The 17875-nt window shown below is 46.7% G+C and overlaps 1 protein-coding gene across 4 annotated transcripts in view; it reads right to left on the minus strand.

The window, feature by feature from the left end:
• The window catches only part of TAOK3 (TAO kinase 3), an 87163-nt gene that overhangs the window by 7997 nt on the left and 61291 nt on the right, over nucleotides 1–17875 (minus strand). For 3 of the 4 annotated variants that reach the window (XM_062010211.1, XM_062010210.1, XM_062010213.1), the window contains 4 exons: nucleotides 17598–17804; nucleotides 9776–9910; nucleotides 1993–2229; nucleotides 969–1097 (listed from right to left, as the gene is read on the minus strand). In XM_062010211.1, the coding sequence (XP_061866195.1) occupies nucleotides 969–1097; nucleotides 1993–2229; nucleotides 9776–9910; nucleotides 17598–17804 (708 nt within the window). The remainder of the gene's footprint in view (nucleotides 1–968; nucleotides 1098–1992; nucleotides 2230–9775; nucleotides 9911–17597; nucleotides 17805–17875) is intronic. The other variant, XM_062010212.1, reaches the window with a different exon arrangement.

The raw sequence follows: 17875 nt of genomic DNA on the forward strand, positions 1-17875 counted from the left end.
TTAGTCACTTTCTCACCTCTATATGCTTGCCAGCAAATCATTTTTGCCATGTGGTGGGGACACTGTAGTGAATTAATTCAGTTTGGGATAGATAAGCTAGATTCTGTTACTTCTTCACTAGAATAAAGACACTGAGCTTCTGGAGTGTGTCCACAGATGGGCAACAAAGCTGGGCAAGAGTCTGGAGCACAAGTCTGATGGGGAGAGGCTGAGGGACCTGGGAGCATTCAGTCTGGAGAAGAGAAGGCTGAGGGAAGACAGGAGCACTCTCTGCAACTCCGTGACAGGAGGCTGCAGTGAGCTGAAGTTTGGTCTCCACTCCCAAGCGACAAGTGGCAGGACAAGAGGAAACAGCCTCAAGTTGCCCCAAGGGAGGTTGAAGCTGAGGCAGAACTTTTTCCCTGAGAGGGGTGTCAGCCCCTGTGCCAGGCTGCCCAGGGAGCTGGGGGACTGGCCAGTCTTGGAGGGATCCCAAAGCCATGGAGCCTCAGCTGAGGGCCAGGGGGTAGTGGTGGGCTGGGCAGGGGGAGGGGAGGGCTGGGACTCCAGGAGCTGAAAGGGCTTTCCAACCAAAAGGATTTTATGATTCTTTCTGTAATTCATGAGTGACTTTTAGTGAAGCAGCATCTAAGTTGCCGGTTAGTTAGAGCTTCAACAAAAAAACCCAACCCAATCAAAAACCAGATGAGGAAAAAGGGGAGAATAATTCTCTGGGAAGTCAGATTTTCCCTCATCAGCTTTGCTTTCAGAGATTCTGCTCTACAGCACCTCTAGCACCCTCACACATTAGTCTAGAAGTGCTGGCAGATGCTCCCAGCTCCTGAAAGTTCACTTGCTGAGAATGTCAATTTGCTTCTGAGCATGTCAGTGTCCTTTAAACCCCTGGGCTGGCCCAGGTTTATCAAAATGAAAGTCTAGCTCATGTTCATGCCACACCCCTTCAGCCCCCAAAAATGATGCTTTCTTGCCTCTTTAATCTTTTCCTTGCAAAGCTTGTATTGTTTCTTCTGACTTTCTAAAAAGGTCGCCAGGTCTTTCTTTTGCTGAGCCAAAATCTGTTGCTGGAATTTCTTTTCATCTGCTGCAGCTGCCTTTGCCTGTGAGGCACAGAGAGAGAAAACAAAGAAAAGAAAAAACCCAAAGGGTGAGGGACAAGGTACTAAATGAAGCACAAATCACTCTTCTCTGGTGTGGTTTTTTGGTCTGTCACTCTCCCATCACTGTGCCAGACAAAGTCACAAGTGTTCAGTCACATGAAACCCCACAATGCCCACATACACTTAATTTTCCTCATGCTTTTTACCTCTCCAAACCGCCCCTGTGATGGTAAAACCCCACTCACTGACCATATGGATTAACATGTGGAGTTTTAAACAGACCGAGTGACAGCAGCAAGCTCTGCCACCCACAGCCAGGAGGCAAAGGCTCCCTCCTGGGTCTCTACAGAGCCTATGAGTCTTCTTGGCTGGGCTCCCCAGTTAAAGAGGGATGGGGAGAGAGGCCAATGCAGGGTTATCAGGATGCTGAGGGGACTGGAACGTATCTGTGAGGAGGAAAGGCTGCGGGACCTTGGACTGGTCAGCCTGGAGAAGAGAAGGCTGAGGGGGGACCTTATCAGTGCTGGTCAATACCTAAAGGGTGGGTGGGGAGAGGATGGGGCCAGTGTTTGTTGTGTGGTGGCCAGTGACAGGACAAGGGGAACAGGCACAGGCTGGCACACAGGCAGTGCCACTGGCACAGGAGGAGAAAGTCCTTTGGTGCTGAGGTGAGGGAGCCCTGGCCCAGGCTGCCCAGGGAGGGTGTGGAGGCTCCTTCTCAGGAGGTTTCCAACCCCACCTCGACGCGTTCCTGTGCCCCCTGAGCCAGGGGAACCTGCTTTAGCAGGGGTTGGGCTGGAGCAGCTCTGGAGACCCCTTCCAACCCCACCGTTCTGGGATTCTGTGATCTAGTACAAATCTCTCCCTCCAATAGGGAGCCTCTAACTCTACTCACCTCCTTCTCCATCACAGCCACTTGCTTCTTGGCCAGCTTCTCGAGCTCAATGGACGAGTTGTTGGCATGTGTCTCCACCTCCTTCTGCAGCTTGAGGCGATGCTCGTCCATCTCGGCCTTCAACTTGTTCTCCAGGGCGATCAGCTGCTTCTGGTGCTGGCGCCGCATCCGCTTATATCCTGACATCTGTTCCCGCAACTCGTTCTCCTGCTCATGCTCATGGATCTGTCTTGTAACCTGAGGTCAGGAAAAGGGGAAGAAATGCTGCACAGCCTTCTTCACAGCCAAGCTGGCTCTGTAGTAGCCACTTACCTGTAAACCTGACCCTGCTTTGCCGTGCTCTTAGAAACTAGCTGTCAGGGAATGCTGCTCCAGGGTTTCAGAGCGTGCTGCTGTTCAGTACCACAAACAAGGCCATAAGGTTTCTCTCTCCTGATTTTTACCCTCCAGCTTCTCTTAAGACTTTTATGTGCCTTTTGAGTAAAGCAACAGAAAATGCCACGATACAAATAAAGGAAACAGCAGGTTACTAACAGCTCCAGGAAACACTAAAGGAGATCTGGAAACAAAGGTGGCTGTTGGACAACCTTCTTCAGAACCAGGACTCCAGTCCCAAGGGTGAGATGCACTTACAAGATAGCACCCATTTTAAGAACCCTCCCAGCCCACCCATTCTTTCCTTCCTCCTCAAGTCACCACTGTTCCAATTCGGTCCCCTCAATACCTATTTCCTGCAATGAGCAGCCTCCTTCAGAATCTCTCCTTAAGATTCAAGAGGATGGCAGGCTGAGCTCATTCCCTACCGGAACTGAAAGTTTTCTAACATGGGAACACTGTTCTGGAACTGTGTGCTCTTAACAAGATTGATCAGATGGTCTAAGCAGATTTTAAACTCTGCTCAGCTGAAACAAACTCACAAGTTCCACATTCATTTCCATGCCCAAGTGTATCCGTGTGAAAGGAAGCAAAAAAAAAAGCCCCAGTAAGTTGTGCCAAAATCTTTCTGAAGAAAATGCAAATGGCAATGCTGCCATTTCAAAAGGAGAGAAGTGTTCAAGACTGGGGGGTTTTAAACATTTTAAATACACTTCCAGGAATTTCACATATAAAGAGCTGTTGATCTTTTACATGATAGTCCTGGCAGCCAAAAGCTGGGGCCCTTCGTACAAGTGTTGAGCTGCAGTCCCTGACTCTGCACAAGTGGAGCTCTCCCTTCACACTCAACAAGTACGGAGCAAAGAGCTCTGAAGGTGACCACTGAAGCTTTATGCACCAACAGTCCTTCCTGAGGTCTGCCAGGAGCCCAGCCTTCCTGATGGATTCCTCCACAGCAGCCAAGAGAAAGAACTGGCACCTGCTACAGCACAGCCTTCAAAGGCCACTCCTGAGATGTTCAAAGGTCAGACACAGGATGGGATGCACCTCCAGACCTGAGGAGACTCAGCCCACTTGCCAGCAGCCCTGTGCTTCAGGACTAGTACCTGATGGGAAGTGGTGATTGAGCAAGTGCTCCAAAATCAACAAGCAAGGTTAACATCTCAACCCATGTGTGAGCCCAGGGAGACAGGATGCCCCAGCTCAAACAGCTGCCAATGCTTGGGAGGAGTGAGGATGTTAGGAAGAGCCTTCCAAAGCCTTCACCTTGAAATAGATTAACATCAGATTGCAGTAAATAGTTACCAGCCAAGAAAGTTATAGCCAGAGTTGAAGCAAGGCATGAAAGGATGAAGGTAGGGAACAGCTGCTGTGTTCCCCTCATGCTTTCCCAAAGCCAACCCCAGAGAGAAGAGGAAACATCTGACTGCAAAGGAAACAAAAAGCTAGCCTGACCTCAGTACTGTGTCACTCCTTTGCCAGGGTGTGACACCACTGAGGTCAAACACCAGCTGCAAGGTAAGAGATGATGCATGAATCACAGCCTCCTCACACAAGGAATGTTGAGGTGTTATTTTGAAGCTGACTGGATGAAATACAGACTTAGACCTCATCACCTGGTGGAACACAGCAGCCTTCCAGTGCTTCACACAAGGCAATGATACAGATCTGAGCCAGACATCAGGAAGGAATGAGACTGTACAAATGACCCCAGAAACACAAACACAGCATTAGCCCTGCAAATAACTTTTTTGGGGGTGTCTGTGTCTTTTTTGCAAGTGCAACAATGACAGCCATGCCTTGCAGAAGCTGGTAAACATCTGTAGGAACTTGCACTCTTCAGTCAAGTTCAGCAAGAATAGGATCTCCAACAGAAGCTCCCAGGTAATCAAAGTTCCTCTGAGCAGTCATCTGAGTTCATGCTAAGAGCCAGCTGTCAGGTAAGACATTTCCCAGGCACCATTTACTACGTGCAGTGACGTACAACTTGGAGAGAACAGACTTGAGCAGGGACTTGGAGACACAGAGGTCTGGGAACTACCACACAGCGATATGAGATCTTCCTGGATGTGCTATTTTTGAGGCCAGGCCTTTCTGTGAGCAGTGGGACGTTCTGCATGGCACACTCTGTTCCAAGAAGTTGGCAGAACAAAGCAAACAGCAAGAGCGTAAGAAAAAAATGGATCTAAGAACCTGCTAGCAACTTTGCCACTCTCCTCTTTGGTCTGTTCTCTGATGAGACTTAGAACGTGCACTTGTTTTATTTACAGTAAAAATCATTCAACTTTTATCTCTTTTGCTTCATCAGTTTTGCCCAGTTTGTCTCTATCATGGTTAGAATTCCATCTTTGAAAGGTTTCACGTTAGGTCTGGGATCTTTATCCCTCCAAACGGGATGCAGTTATCAACTATAACACCAGCTGGTAACTCCTTCCACTCACAGCAGAAGGTGAGACCTGGAAAAGTCAGAGGGAAACAAAAGCAGGACTTCATTCCTGAAGACAAGCGAGGAGGAGAAGAGTAGACTTGGTAGACATCTCGTAGATGTAATGTGTGCATTCAGCATGCTCATGCCACGACCTCATTTATCACCATCATCTCTAATCAAGACCAAAAGAGCTGTGTCTTGGAAGACAAGGTCTCCAAATGGTGAGCTCAGGATATGCATGAAATTGGAAGAAATTAACATGAGTTACTGAAGGTGACCAGTTCAGTGCCAGAGAAGTACCTCAGCCTGAGCATGAATGAACAAGGGATTACAGTTTTAAAGACTAAACCCCTAATGAATGAACAGCTTGAACAACCATTTTTAAAAGAACATCTGGGGAAGATCCAGAAACCACCTTTTGGGTGCTCTTAGACAAAGGCACTTGGAGCTTTCCAAAGTACTTCACAAACAGAATCCCATAAGCTATGATGGGGAAAAAGAAGGCAGCTGAATTGCTTGTTGCAAAATTTGTTCTGCACATAACCAGAAAACATCAGGAGCTTTTAAAGCAGAAATCTGCATTTTCCTGAAGCTCTCTCTACAGCATGCAATAATCAAGCAGGTCATCAGCAGAACCAAAAGACCTGTATAAAACAGAACAGCTTTTATTAAGGTGTGACATTTTCTCAGTTTCTTATCTCTCTGTATTTTTGGCACACGCAGAGCTGAGAAGAGAGATGTCTTTTCCAACCTACTCCCACAGGCAGTTCACTTGCCATAAAATCCAAACTTTCTCTCTTTCACCCCTCCAAGATTTTGGCTTTACGTAAGAAATTGGGGCTCAGAACTTCTCCTCCAATCCAGCAGCTCTTTAGAGTTCTCTCTTCTACATTGTTTAGCCAAGAACATTCTCTTAAAAGACAGTTTCCCCTCTTGATGACCAAATAAAAGGCTGAGCTCCTCTTTGCTGGACAAAGCAGAGCACCGAGCAAGATGCTGCCAGCAGCCTCTCACAGCAAGGGAAGAACTCTGAGATGAGAAAGAACAAGTTCAGTATTTTTAGAGCAAAGATCTACAAAGGCAGCAGCCAGATGAGGAAGAACTCAACCATCTGGAATAAAATGTCATTGCTTCAGCAGAGGAGGGGGCAAGGGAACAGCCACCATGTAACACATAGCAGGGGTTGCAGTCAGACTGCCCCCAGGTCATTTTCATGGCTACATCCAGAGAGGCCTGTTCACAGGTACCTAGACATTTGGCTTTGCAGACCTTGGGGGTGATGACATCATTCTTTTCTGGCATTTGGATTCCAGAGAGAATGCCAGGGCCTGTGATTCAGTGCTCACTGTCTGCTCCTTCTATGAAACAGCTATCGAGGAAATGCACGAGGTGGGGGGAGTTCAGGGGTCACGCAGGAAAGACATTGGAAAATACACATTGACGTGTCCCTGCCTGGACTTAAAATCACCCTGCAGGTGAAAATGTTGCTAGGTGTAGTCTTGTCGATATGCAGAACCTCTGCCCTCTTTTTAACCCACAGCTTTCTGAGCTTCAAGGCTTAGACTCCTAGTTGTAATGTGTAATTTATGGAGATATAGTAGGTACCTGATCTCCATTTCAGAAAGTAACTTCCACTGCAAGCACAGGAATACATGCAGCCTAGTTCCCAGCACTGTTCCAAGGGAGTGATGGTTCCTGCTATCACAAGAGCATCATGCAAAAAAAACCCCAAAAAGGGGTGGTGAGGAGAGGCTGGTCGACACAATGACCAAAGAGAAACGGTGGGCCAGGAAAGAGTGACCATTAAAAGCTGCCTGAATTAGGACTAAAGGTAAGCTCCTTCACCTGCCTTAACCACACTTGTTCATTCTTCCCTTATTTCTTTAACCTGAGCAACATCAAAGCATTCCTGAAAGACTGGGAAGGAATATCCAAATCCCAATTCTTTCTGGATTTCCAGTTTTCTTCTCATCCACGTGGTGCTTTTGCAGAGCCATCGCACCTAAAACCACCGGGACACTGGGAGTGTGGAGCTGTCTGATGTGGTTCTGTGACCCCTGCACTCACTGAAACTACCTGAGCTTGGTTTCTGGAAAGAGATCCAGCTTCCAAGTTGAGAGCACTCTTTTAGAAATGCCAGTCTTTCCTCCATCTGCAATATCCTGACCTAAGGACCTGAAGACCTTGGACCTCACCAGCAGAAACATCTGAGAAGCTCCATGTGCAGCCCTTGGCCCTCAGACTGGTGCTCACCCTCTGTAAAATGGCCTTGCTCATCTTGGGGGGTGGGGTTGAACAAATCTGCCAAGCAGAAGTTCTTACATCCAAATATCATCCCCTGTTATTGAGTTTGGGGTCAGAACTCCTGTTTCCTTATTCTCTGTGACACAGGCCACCTGATGCTCTCAAGTGCATAACCCTCCTGTGCCTAGGAAGTGGTACCCAGTTGCTGAGAAACCAGCTGATGGTCATCAGCAACAAGGTAAGGAACCTTTAAAACATCCTGCCTTACTTTTCCACACTGTGGGATCTTGAGCACCCATTCACACAGGATGCATATTTCTGAAAGAATAAATGAACATGGAGGGATGAATGAAGTCTCAATTTCTGGTTTCCCATGAGAAATTCCACACATGTTCAGGTCATTCTCCCCATGTCAGCTCCATGGCTGACCCTGCCCTTCCCACAGATATCTAAGCAGGAGACAGGGGTGCAGGCCTAAGAGAAGTTTTCCCTTGGCCAGAAGAGCAGGAGGAACTTCCCTCTACCCTGGGAAGGGAGTCTGTGTGCATATGATGGAGGGGACAAAGCCTTTGTGTGACACACACTACATCTTGTTTTCCAAAGACCTGCTCGCTAACATAGGGAGCTAACAGGTGGCAGTCCCTCTCTCCAAAATGTGCTGTGCATCTACTGCTCACCTTAAGTGTGCACCTAAAGCCCTCCCAGCATGAAGCCAGCATGAAGCACGGAGCATGTTTCCATCTAGGAGCGTGTTTCACAGAAAACCAAAGAGAGAAAAGTTGTCCCCAAAGCCTCCCATGTCCCCCACCCACTGTTAGTTGTGTCTTTACCATCATTTGGTCATTTGAGCAGAGAGATGTACTAAATCCAAGTGACCAAAGAATTAAGGCAGGCACAGCTCCAGCCCCCCAAGAGGCTACCATGGGATTCAGGAGTGACCTTGAGACATTAGCTGCCTTCCCCAGAGCTTAGAGGTCTGGGAAGACGTCACAATCCATACCTTCACACCAACAGATTTTCTCAGCTCCCAAGGAGGTCTTGCCATCCAACACCCTCAAACTACTCAAGTAACCCAGGGATGGTGACATATTGAGGGAGGACAGGAGTTATGGACTCTTCTGCTGAGGGCAGGACAGAAGGTGCAGCTTTTCACAGGGAGTACAAAAATATGAACATACTGAACACACATATCTATTGATCAATCAAATTGGATGTATGTTTGGGGTATGGCACTGGTGTCATTCATCATTTCTTCCCTCCAGCCAACTTAACTGGATCCTACTTGTATTTGCACAGTGCAGGCAATAGTGTTGGCATGACACTGAGTACATGCACACACACATGCTCCAGGAGGCCAGAGTTCCTCCTTGTGTCAGGTGTGCTGCACAAAGTCCTCTAATGCACACATTTCTAGGTCACTATTTAAAGTCAGGGGGAGGAGAGAGGAAAGGGAGAGCAGGGGACACTGGCCTGGGGAGCACTCAGTGTATGGCTCCCCAGAAGTACACCTGCAAAGACAGAACTCAGGTGCTCCCCTCAAATGTCAGCCCATGAAGCATCTGGCCAGAAGTCTGAATGCCACAGCATCATTTTAGATTTTAACAGCAGCAGCAACAGCAACAGCTAACACATCTAAATTTTGGCTACTGGCACTACTGCTGCTTTTTCCCTCCACTCAACCTTCAGCTGTGGCCACATACACACACACACACACATACTCTGTCTTGTCCATGTCTTAGAAAGGGGAAGAGATTCAGGGGATCAAGAAATGGTGGTGTAGAAGGAAAAAACCCCACTGTTCAGTCAGGGTAAAACAAGAAGGGGAGGGCTCACTGGTGTAATTTCGGGGTTGGTCTAGGATGATGTCATAGCACTGAGCAAGTGCCATGGCCAAACAGTGGGTACTTCCTAATGCTCCCCATCCATCTGACCTCTAATACTATCGGGCTGAAATATTGAAGATGACATTTGTTTCAGCTTTAAAAGGCCATTTTTCACTTGTTTCCTCTCAAAAAGGTTGCTAGGGACTGCAGCCCGTGTGGATACGAGGTGGGGGAGGAGGCACAACAACTAACTCTTCCGGCACACACCCCTTTCCCTACTACAAAGGCATCCACAGCAATCACATTTGCAATAGTACAAATCTTGATGGATTCATCCCATCCCCCTCCTCTTTGTAAGCCCACAGCCCCGCCGTAAGCCCTCTCCCTCATTGCAACCCGGCAATCCTTCCTAGGGATCAAGCTGAAAAATGCAGTCACGGTACAGTTGCTTGAAATAAATGAATGAATGAAAAAAAAACCACCCACCCCAGGCAGCAGCTCAGCCGGGAAGCAGCAATCTTATTGTTTCAAAGCCCATCTGCATCTCCATAGCATCTCAGCATCTTTCACACCGGCACACATACACACTTTATGCACATGCAAATAAACATGTTAACAAAAGAGAGAGATGGAAGGGGTGGTGGAGGAGGGGGAGGAGGATTTGAGATGATATTAACTTCACCCAGGAAGGTGGCTTATCTCACATATACTGGAAATAACACAGAGAAATACAATCTATTCTGCATTTTACATCTCACACACACAGAGCTAAAATACCTTTTGGTGTGAGATCTAGTTGCTATGCCAACAACAACAAAAAAGCAATTGTGGGGGGGGGGGAGGGAAATACCAAGGCTGACCCCTTTGCAGAGGGAGAGGGGATGAGAGGAGGTGGGGTGGGGTGGCTGCTTACCAAAGATGCTGATTTGATTGTGGCAAAGCGCTCTCGGTTCCGGTAGTGGAGGGCCTGATTCTGCACTGACTGGGTAGGCCGCACCTCAGGCCTGCGATCCCTGTGGCCCACCTCATCCCTTATAAATACATGATCCTGCAGAAATGGATAAAAACAAGGAGAAAGTCCGGCTGTGCTCTTCCCGCGGCGGCTGCCTCTCTCTCACCCCTCTGTCTGCACAAGCGCCGCTGTTTGAGAGGCATAGTTCAGCTCTCTGCTAGCCCCGGCAGCTCCCACCGTACAAAATGAATAAGCAACACATTGCAGGCTGGGGTTCGGCGCGTCAGCTGATCGCTAGCAGGATGCCTTCTCCAGCCCTGCCTGGGCTTTGCTTTGGCTTTCTCTCTCTCTCTCTCTCTCTCTGTCTTTTCTGGTTTTTTTTAAACCTCCAGTATTACATATGTGCCAAAAAAAAAGAGGCTGGGAAGCGTGAAGCGATGCAGCGCGATCGGGCTCCTCGGGAAGGTCGGGTTCAAGAACTGCAACCCAGCAATCCCGTTAAAAACGTGATTTCCATGTCTAGCAAAGAAGATGCTGTTCCCTTTTAACACCAGAGCAACATTTTGCCTCATTCCCTTTGCCGAGTGGTTCGTCCTCGATAGGGTTTCTTTGTCTCTTGTTTGCTATCTGCCGTGGAGGACGAGCATCCTGGCTAAAACCATGGCAGGCTGGAGAGGACCAGGGAAGCCTCCGTGACCACTCAGGGATCCTGCTTTCCAGTCATGATCCTGCACAGTTCTAGCACTTTCTCTCCACAGCCCACAGAGGATTTTTTTTTTCCTCTCCCTTTTCCCTTTTAAAGCAACAGCTCCCAGGTTTCAGCAGGAATGGCTCCTGGTGCAAGCTGCCTCCTGCTCGCTGGCAGGGCTTGGCGAGGAGCGGCTGTGGATCTGCGAAACGGCACCTGCCAATCCTGTAATGGAGCAAAGCTCTCAACAAGTGCACTGAGGAGAGACCCTAAGCACAAAGGCTGTTGAACAGAACCACCACAACCATGCTAACTGAAGGGTGACTGCCCAAAGTCAGCGTGCCCACAGGCTATGCCTGCAGACGTGTCCCTCTGCCTCTCACTACAGTCTGCCCAGTGGCGTGGGCTCATGGGCAGTAGCGAAGGTAGCCAGGGTTGGCATATCTGCCACTGATATTTAGCACAGTTTTGAGACTCCCATCCTCAAACTACTTTGCCCTCTGCTCTGCCCTGGTAAAATCTCATCTGGAAACCTGTGTCCAGTTCTGGGCTCCACAACTCAAGAGGGACAGAGAACTGCTGGTGAGAGCCCAGTGCGGGGTTGAGAAGGACTGGAAAATGCTGAAGGGACTGGAATATCTCTGTGAGAAGGAAAGGCTGCAGGACCTTGGGCTGGTCAGCCTGGACAAGAGAAGGCTGAAGGGGAACCTCATCAATGCTGATCAACACCTAAAGGGTGGGTGTTGAGAGGATGGGGCCAGTGTTTGTTGTGTGCTGGCCAGTGACAGGACAAGGGGGAACAGGCACAGGCTGGCACACAGGCAGTGCCACTGGCACAGGAGGAGAAAGTCCTTTGGTGCTGAGGTGAGGGAGCCCTGGCCCAGGCTGCCCAGGGAGGGTGTGGAGGCTCCTTCTCAGGAGGTTTCCAACCCCACCTGGACACGTTCCTGTGCCCCCTGAGTGAGGAGAATCTGCCTTAGCAGGGGTTGGGCTGGAGCAGCTCTGCAGGGCCCTTCCAACTACTCTGAGATTCTGTGAAACTCCAGCTCCTAAAAAACTCAAAGGAAAACTGAGATTCTTCCTGAGTGAAATCAAGTTCCCAGCTGTCAGTGGTTCAAAATGAAGGCTGCAAGCGCCAAAATGAAAAGGCAAATAAAAAGTGCCAATCTTTGCAGAGACTGGCTTGACTGCCTTGACTGCTTGAGGGAAGCAGAAGCAGCTTTGCCATCCTGCCCTGCCAGAGCAGACCCCAATGAGGTGGAATGGCCTATGGTGAGATGCCAGCTGATAGGGAGTAGCACCTCCACCACAACACTGCTGTCATTTTGCACTCTGCACACTCTTGTTTTTCTCTCTGCTGTCCTCAAGTTCTAACTCCTTCTAGTCTAGGCCCACACACATTTTGCAAGTCTCTCAAAAACAATGAAAAAACCCAAGTATGGACTAATAAATAACCTAAAAAAAAAAAGTGTTGGGGAAGTTAATCTCTGGATAAATAGAGACAGAAGTAGTCAGAACGTTTGCTTAGACATGGCTTCTAGCAGGCTCCAGCTGGGTATCCAAATGGCTACCACTGGGGTATCGTCTGAGCATCCATCCTACCATGCACCTGGGCTCCTGCTCAAACCCAGGGGTCTTGCCCAAGGTCACCCTCCAGAGTAAGAACCTGACTTTTGCTCTCTAGAATCCCATGCCAGTTCTACCACACACTGTCTTTCCACCTCCCTCAGTGACAAACTTTATCCCAGCACCAGTGCAACACTTGAGGAATATTTGCTTAATGCCATTACCACACGTTTTTTAAGAGCAACACTAACAGCATGTTGTTAACAGGACTTTCATTTTGTGCTGGAGAGATTCTGACAAGGCTCCTTCTTGATAACACTCAGTAATTACACTGATCAGATAATATTTTGGTTTGTTTTTAGAGAAAGATGTAGCTCATTCCAAGAAATGCTAGGGGGAAAAAAAAAGAACAAACCCCAAATGTATTGCTGCAACCCAACTTCCTAGGTGAGAAAAAACACTGCTCAGAAGACAGCTGGAACAAGTAAGCTATAGAAAGCAAATACAAAATGACTAGTAGGCAGATAAGGGTTGATATTTCTCCTACAGAAAAAAAAAACCAAAAATCAATGAGAATTTTGCCTCAAATTTTAGTCACAGCTAAACAGATCTATCCATTGCATGTGATAGTTACATTTATTGAGTACATAACATTGTGACATGGCTGAAGCAACCCTTGCACTGACAAAGCACCAAACACAAGAATTAATGAAATACAAATGGAGAGCAGAGTGCCATCGTCTTCAGCAGCTGATTTAGAAACTAACATGCACCCCAACTGCAAACTGTGATCCCACTGGACTAGCTTGAAGCTGAAACATCCACACCTTCACCTCAAAGAGAACATTCACCTGTACACTGCCACTTTTGGTGATGCATACCAAGTAAAATCCTCCACAAACATTTTTTACACTGGAGGATCCACTAACTGGCAAGGGTTGTCAGTCCCCTAGACATATAGGAAAGGCAATTTCTGAGCCATAGTAAGCACTTCAATGGAATTGCAGCAAATCCGTTCTAAGATTTGAAGAACAACAACAGTGTGCCATCGCTCGTTTTAATACATCACACTAAATGCCTCAATCCTCTACAGAGAAGTTTAAGTGTTGAGTCTTTCAAAAGGCTTCATGTCATCAACCTGGCTGACACGATTCCAGAAGGTACATTAAGGGTCATCACTGAAGCCAAAACTCCATACATCATCACCTAGATTCCCTTTACATCTCATAAAAACAACATCTTCTCCAAGTATGAATCACAAATGTCGATATGTAGGAACATGGCCTCAGCTCACATGGCCTCACAGAACCACCACACCAGAGCACTCTCCAGCCACAGAATTATCACAGAATCATTTGGGTTGGCAAAGCCCTTGAAGCTCCTGGAGCCTCAGTCCTCCCCTCCCCCTGCCCAGCCCAGCACTAACCCCTGGCCCTCAGCACGTCAGCTCCACGGCTTTGGGATCCCTCCAGGGACAGGCACTCCCCCAGCTCCCTGGGCAGCCTGGCACAGGGGCTGACAACACAAATGCCATGTATTAATCATGGCAGCGACAGATGATGTGGATGAGATGATTCGATGGACTTGGAAAGTCACTCAAGTTGCAACAGTTATTACAGAAGTATGTTTTTATTAGAGACATTGGGCAGGAGCTTGTGATAATCAACTACAAACATCTTCTTTTCACCTTTTTCTTATCAACTAGATTTTAATCAGATTTCCCTGACATTTTTTGTTGCCCAAGTTTCCTCATCACTCTACTGATGATTTCAAGGTTGCAGTACAGTGACAACTCTGTATTGAAGCTGAGTAAAACAATACTGTCCTGGCTTTTTGTTTAAACAGAACCATCTTTTTCTACTATTATAAAGTTTTACAGAAATAATGCTCCATGTAGGAGCATCCTAAGCCCTACCACTTGGCATGTTCACTTAGGACATCAAAATAATCTATCTGGTATACACACTGCCATACACCAGCAGCTGAACAAAGGAGATGACAAGTCACCTACAACACATCAACTCATGCCTGTTATTCTTAGGGAGCTTCATCCTCATTTCAAGACGAATTAGCTGGTACCTGAAATTTGGGCTCTGTGTATTTGAATTTTAACTCTCTGCTCCCTACTTTGTTTTTTATCCTCTCAGACACATTTGGGCTTGCATTAGAGCTATAATTTACTCTCCAGTTCTCAACCTAGGCAGTTGAAGAACTAAATTAGCTCCTAGTAGAATGAGTATCCCATTGGTATGATGGGATAACTCCATCAGCTAACTGTCTCTCAAAGCAAAACATGTTCACATTGCAGCTGACACAGAGGAGATCAGTCTGAAACCTGCACAGGGGCAAGGAAAGTCCTCTAGCATGACAGCTCATCCAGCTGGACATCTGAAGTTCCTGGAAAGAACTTGCAGGTGATTCAGACACCCTCCTGACAATGCAGCTTTTGATCCTAAGGATGGCCTGAGATCCCAGGAAGGGAGGATGCAGCTTTCCTGCCTGAGCAGCAGACATTGCAATTGAAAGCTACACATTCAATGATGATTTGTAATTACTACTATTTTCTTCCTATCCAGTGATTTTTTTCTTCCAGTTCTACTCTGATGATGGGTGGGAATCACCTTTGTTTGAAGCACAAGTGTAGAAATGTGGAGCTCTGCTGCTGCCCGAAATCTTTTGTCTGGTGAAAGGGGCAAGGCTGTGCCTGCTTTTCATAGAGGATTGATCCCAAATGTTACTCTTCATCAGGCAAAAGCCAAGCATCTCAGCTGTTAAACTCACACATCCAGTGAAAACTAACTGATCAGCAGCAGGTTATTTCACTTATCCTGTGACCACAAAACATTTTTGGAAGTTACAGCCAACTAGCAGCTGTTAAAAACATCATCCTGTTTCTTACAGTTTGCTTCTGTCTCAGGGTGGTTGGTCACGATTTGATGGGAATGCCTGAAGCTTCTCCCAGCCCACTGCTAGACTGGTGATGAAGTAAGAGCCTAAGGTCTTGCTCCTGATTTACACCAAATAAATGCCAGTGCAGGCTGGCTCTTCATGCAGTGGTCTGGGGCACAGAAGGCCGGGAACTATATTTCACACACGACCATAAACTCTTTTTACAGTTGCACACGACATTCTGGGGCTGTGGTCCAAAGAAATCAAAAGGCCTCTGACAGAGCCTTAGAAAATACCCACAGTCCAGGCAGCTCTGTTTGTGGAATACCACAATTTTACACAACACTTGGATTTGACCCATGTCAAAACACTCTTGTATGTGACCCCACACCCACATAATGAAGTCAGCTGGCTAATTATGTTCTTTCCAGCAGTATTTTCTTTTAGCCTTTAAAGGCTGATTAAATGCAAAACAAAAACACAATTTAAACGTTAACCCCAAGTTCCTTCCACTTTGTTTGTGATTAGGCTCCAGAGTGCTACCAAACTCAGCACTCCCTACTTCTCACCTGCCACAACAAAACCAAGCAGTGTGGATCAGCTTCATCCCAGTTTACAGGAACACAGTGGAAACAAGCACAAAGATAAATTGTAGTCTTTTCAGAATATGGAACTTAACCTTGAAAACAGAATGGTGTGTATGTGTATATAACCCCCCTGAAGTGTTCTGTTCCAATTTTAGTCTTTTCACATGTGGCAATATACACATAACATACACATGAAGCAGTTTTCCATTTAAAATTTGCATTCCCCAAAGTAAGAGAATAAAGATCATGTACAAAATTAACATATTTGCACTCTGGAATAAGTCCTGCTACACATAGTCTAAATTTGCCTTATGTGTACATACAGGTGGTATCACTTGCCAATTGAGAAGGTATCTACTCCATGGCAAGAGGCAGCATCACAGCCAGTTGTTCACTATTTTGCAAAGACCATCAGTGCAGACTTGGGTTTTCTGCTTCCAAAGTTACTCTAACACACCTGTATTAAGTGATCTGTAGGTGATTTCTTTTACAACACCTGAGTTACAAGTGTGTAAGAGACCTTGTTTTTTGAAAACAAGTAACAAAAACTTCTATGATTCCATGTGGTGTCATCTTTATGCCCCCTACTCAGCTGAGTATCTTGTTCTCAAGAAACCAGCAGCCACACAGATGTGTAAGAGGACTGAACTCAGAGCATCAGAAATCTTCCTCTATTTGTACTTCAGAAGTGTCATACAATTACTACAAAATGAAGTAGTAGTCTTAAAACAAGAATGAACTCTACTTCTTTCACAAATGCAATTTATATCTGATGGGAGTGGCCCCCATTTTGTTTCCATCAGCTGTAATGACACTGATCAGTCAGTGATATAACAACGTACAACCACTGTGTAAATCAGTCCCTCAAACTCCTGTTATTGCATACATAAATATGACTACTTAGCAGTGTGAGATTAAAGTTAATGCATGTTTCTGAGGCCCACACAAGATGAGAAAGAGGCAGTTGTGCAGCTCTTCAATCAGGATGGATCCTCAGGGTGGTATTTTGTACCTAACACAGTTTTTTTCAGAAAGGTGAAAATCAAGTCTTCTCTGAAGCTGCTGTCACCAATGTTTTTCAGGAAGATGTAACCTCCCCAACCTATGAAACTTATCTGCCAGTATCTAAATATGTAAGGCAATCTTTTGAGGAAGAGAAAATATCTTGAGAGCTCCTTTTTGTAAGTGCTTCAATGTTCAATTGCACAAACATTGTACTTGAGGAGGAAAAATTGCTTACAAGTATTTTGTTAGTTAAAACCAGGCTTTACTGTAACATATAAGGAATTCATACTTTTCATGCTTCTGTGTGTTTTAGCTCCTCTGGCAAAAAGTATACATACACTTTGAAGCTCTTTGCAAATGCAATCACACAAACAACCTACATTTTATTGCCCACTAGCAATAACAATGCCTTAACAATGTTAAAGCCAAGCCAAAACTATTTCTGTCAAATAATCTCAGATTAGACACCGACCCACAGATAGACAACTTTGGCTTGATATCTAGCACTAAGAAAATGAAAGGTAAAAGATCACAACATGCAGCAAAAGAGCAGAAAGGCATTAAGTGGAACTTGGCTCAAAACATACCTCGTGGTAAGGGTCCAAAGTTCTGCATACTTCCACTTCTCGTGAGGGAAATCCAAGTGCAAGCAGATTTTAATCACACACTGTGACTGGTAAATGGTTAGCTTAGCTGCTATGACCACTTGTCACCATATCACATAACACAGGACAGTCATTCACAAGGAAACAAGGGCTGATGTTGCAAGCAGAGATGAAGTGCACGTGCAAGGCTGGGTAAGGAGGCATGCAGTAAAGCTGTGTGAGCCCTGCCTAGACACTGACGGCACTACCTCTCATCAAGAGGTATTTAAATGCAGTGTAGCTTTTAAAGAACTGGATTCTGGCAAGCCTGGCACCAGCTCCTGCTCTCAGCAGGTGGCTCAGCACAAGACCACAGCACACTGAGCGTTGGGCCCTCCGTGGGTGAGCCCACGTGAGCAGCAGCAGGGACTGCGGGAAGCCATGGAGAGCACCAGAGAACATACCTTCTTATGGACAACGGAGGAAGTGGAATTAATTGTGCCCTCGTCACTATGCATCATGACCAGTTCAGGGCTGCTCTCATCCAGGACCTCCTGCATGCTGCTCACACTGCTGCTCTGACTGCCTGTGCTCACAGACATACTTGGGATGGAATGGTTGCTGCCCAGACTGTCCATCTTCCTACTCAGGTTTGATCCATGCTCACTGTCCTATAAAGCAAGGGGCATCAGTTACAAATACTGCAGGAGATCACCTGCTCAGCATGTGCCTGCAATGCCCA

This window comes from Colius striatus, chromosome 17 (assembly GCF_028858725.1).
Source record: "Colius striatus isolate bColStr4 chromosome 17, bColStr4.1.hap1, whole genome shotgun sequence".
Lineage (NCBI taxonomy): Eukaryota > Metazoa > Chordata > Aves > Coliiformes > Coliidae > Colius > Colius striatus.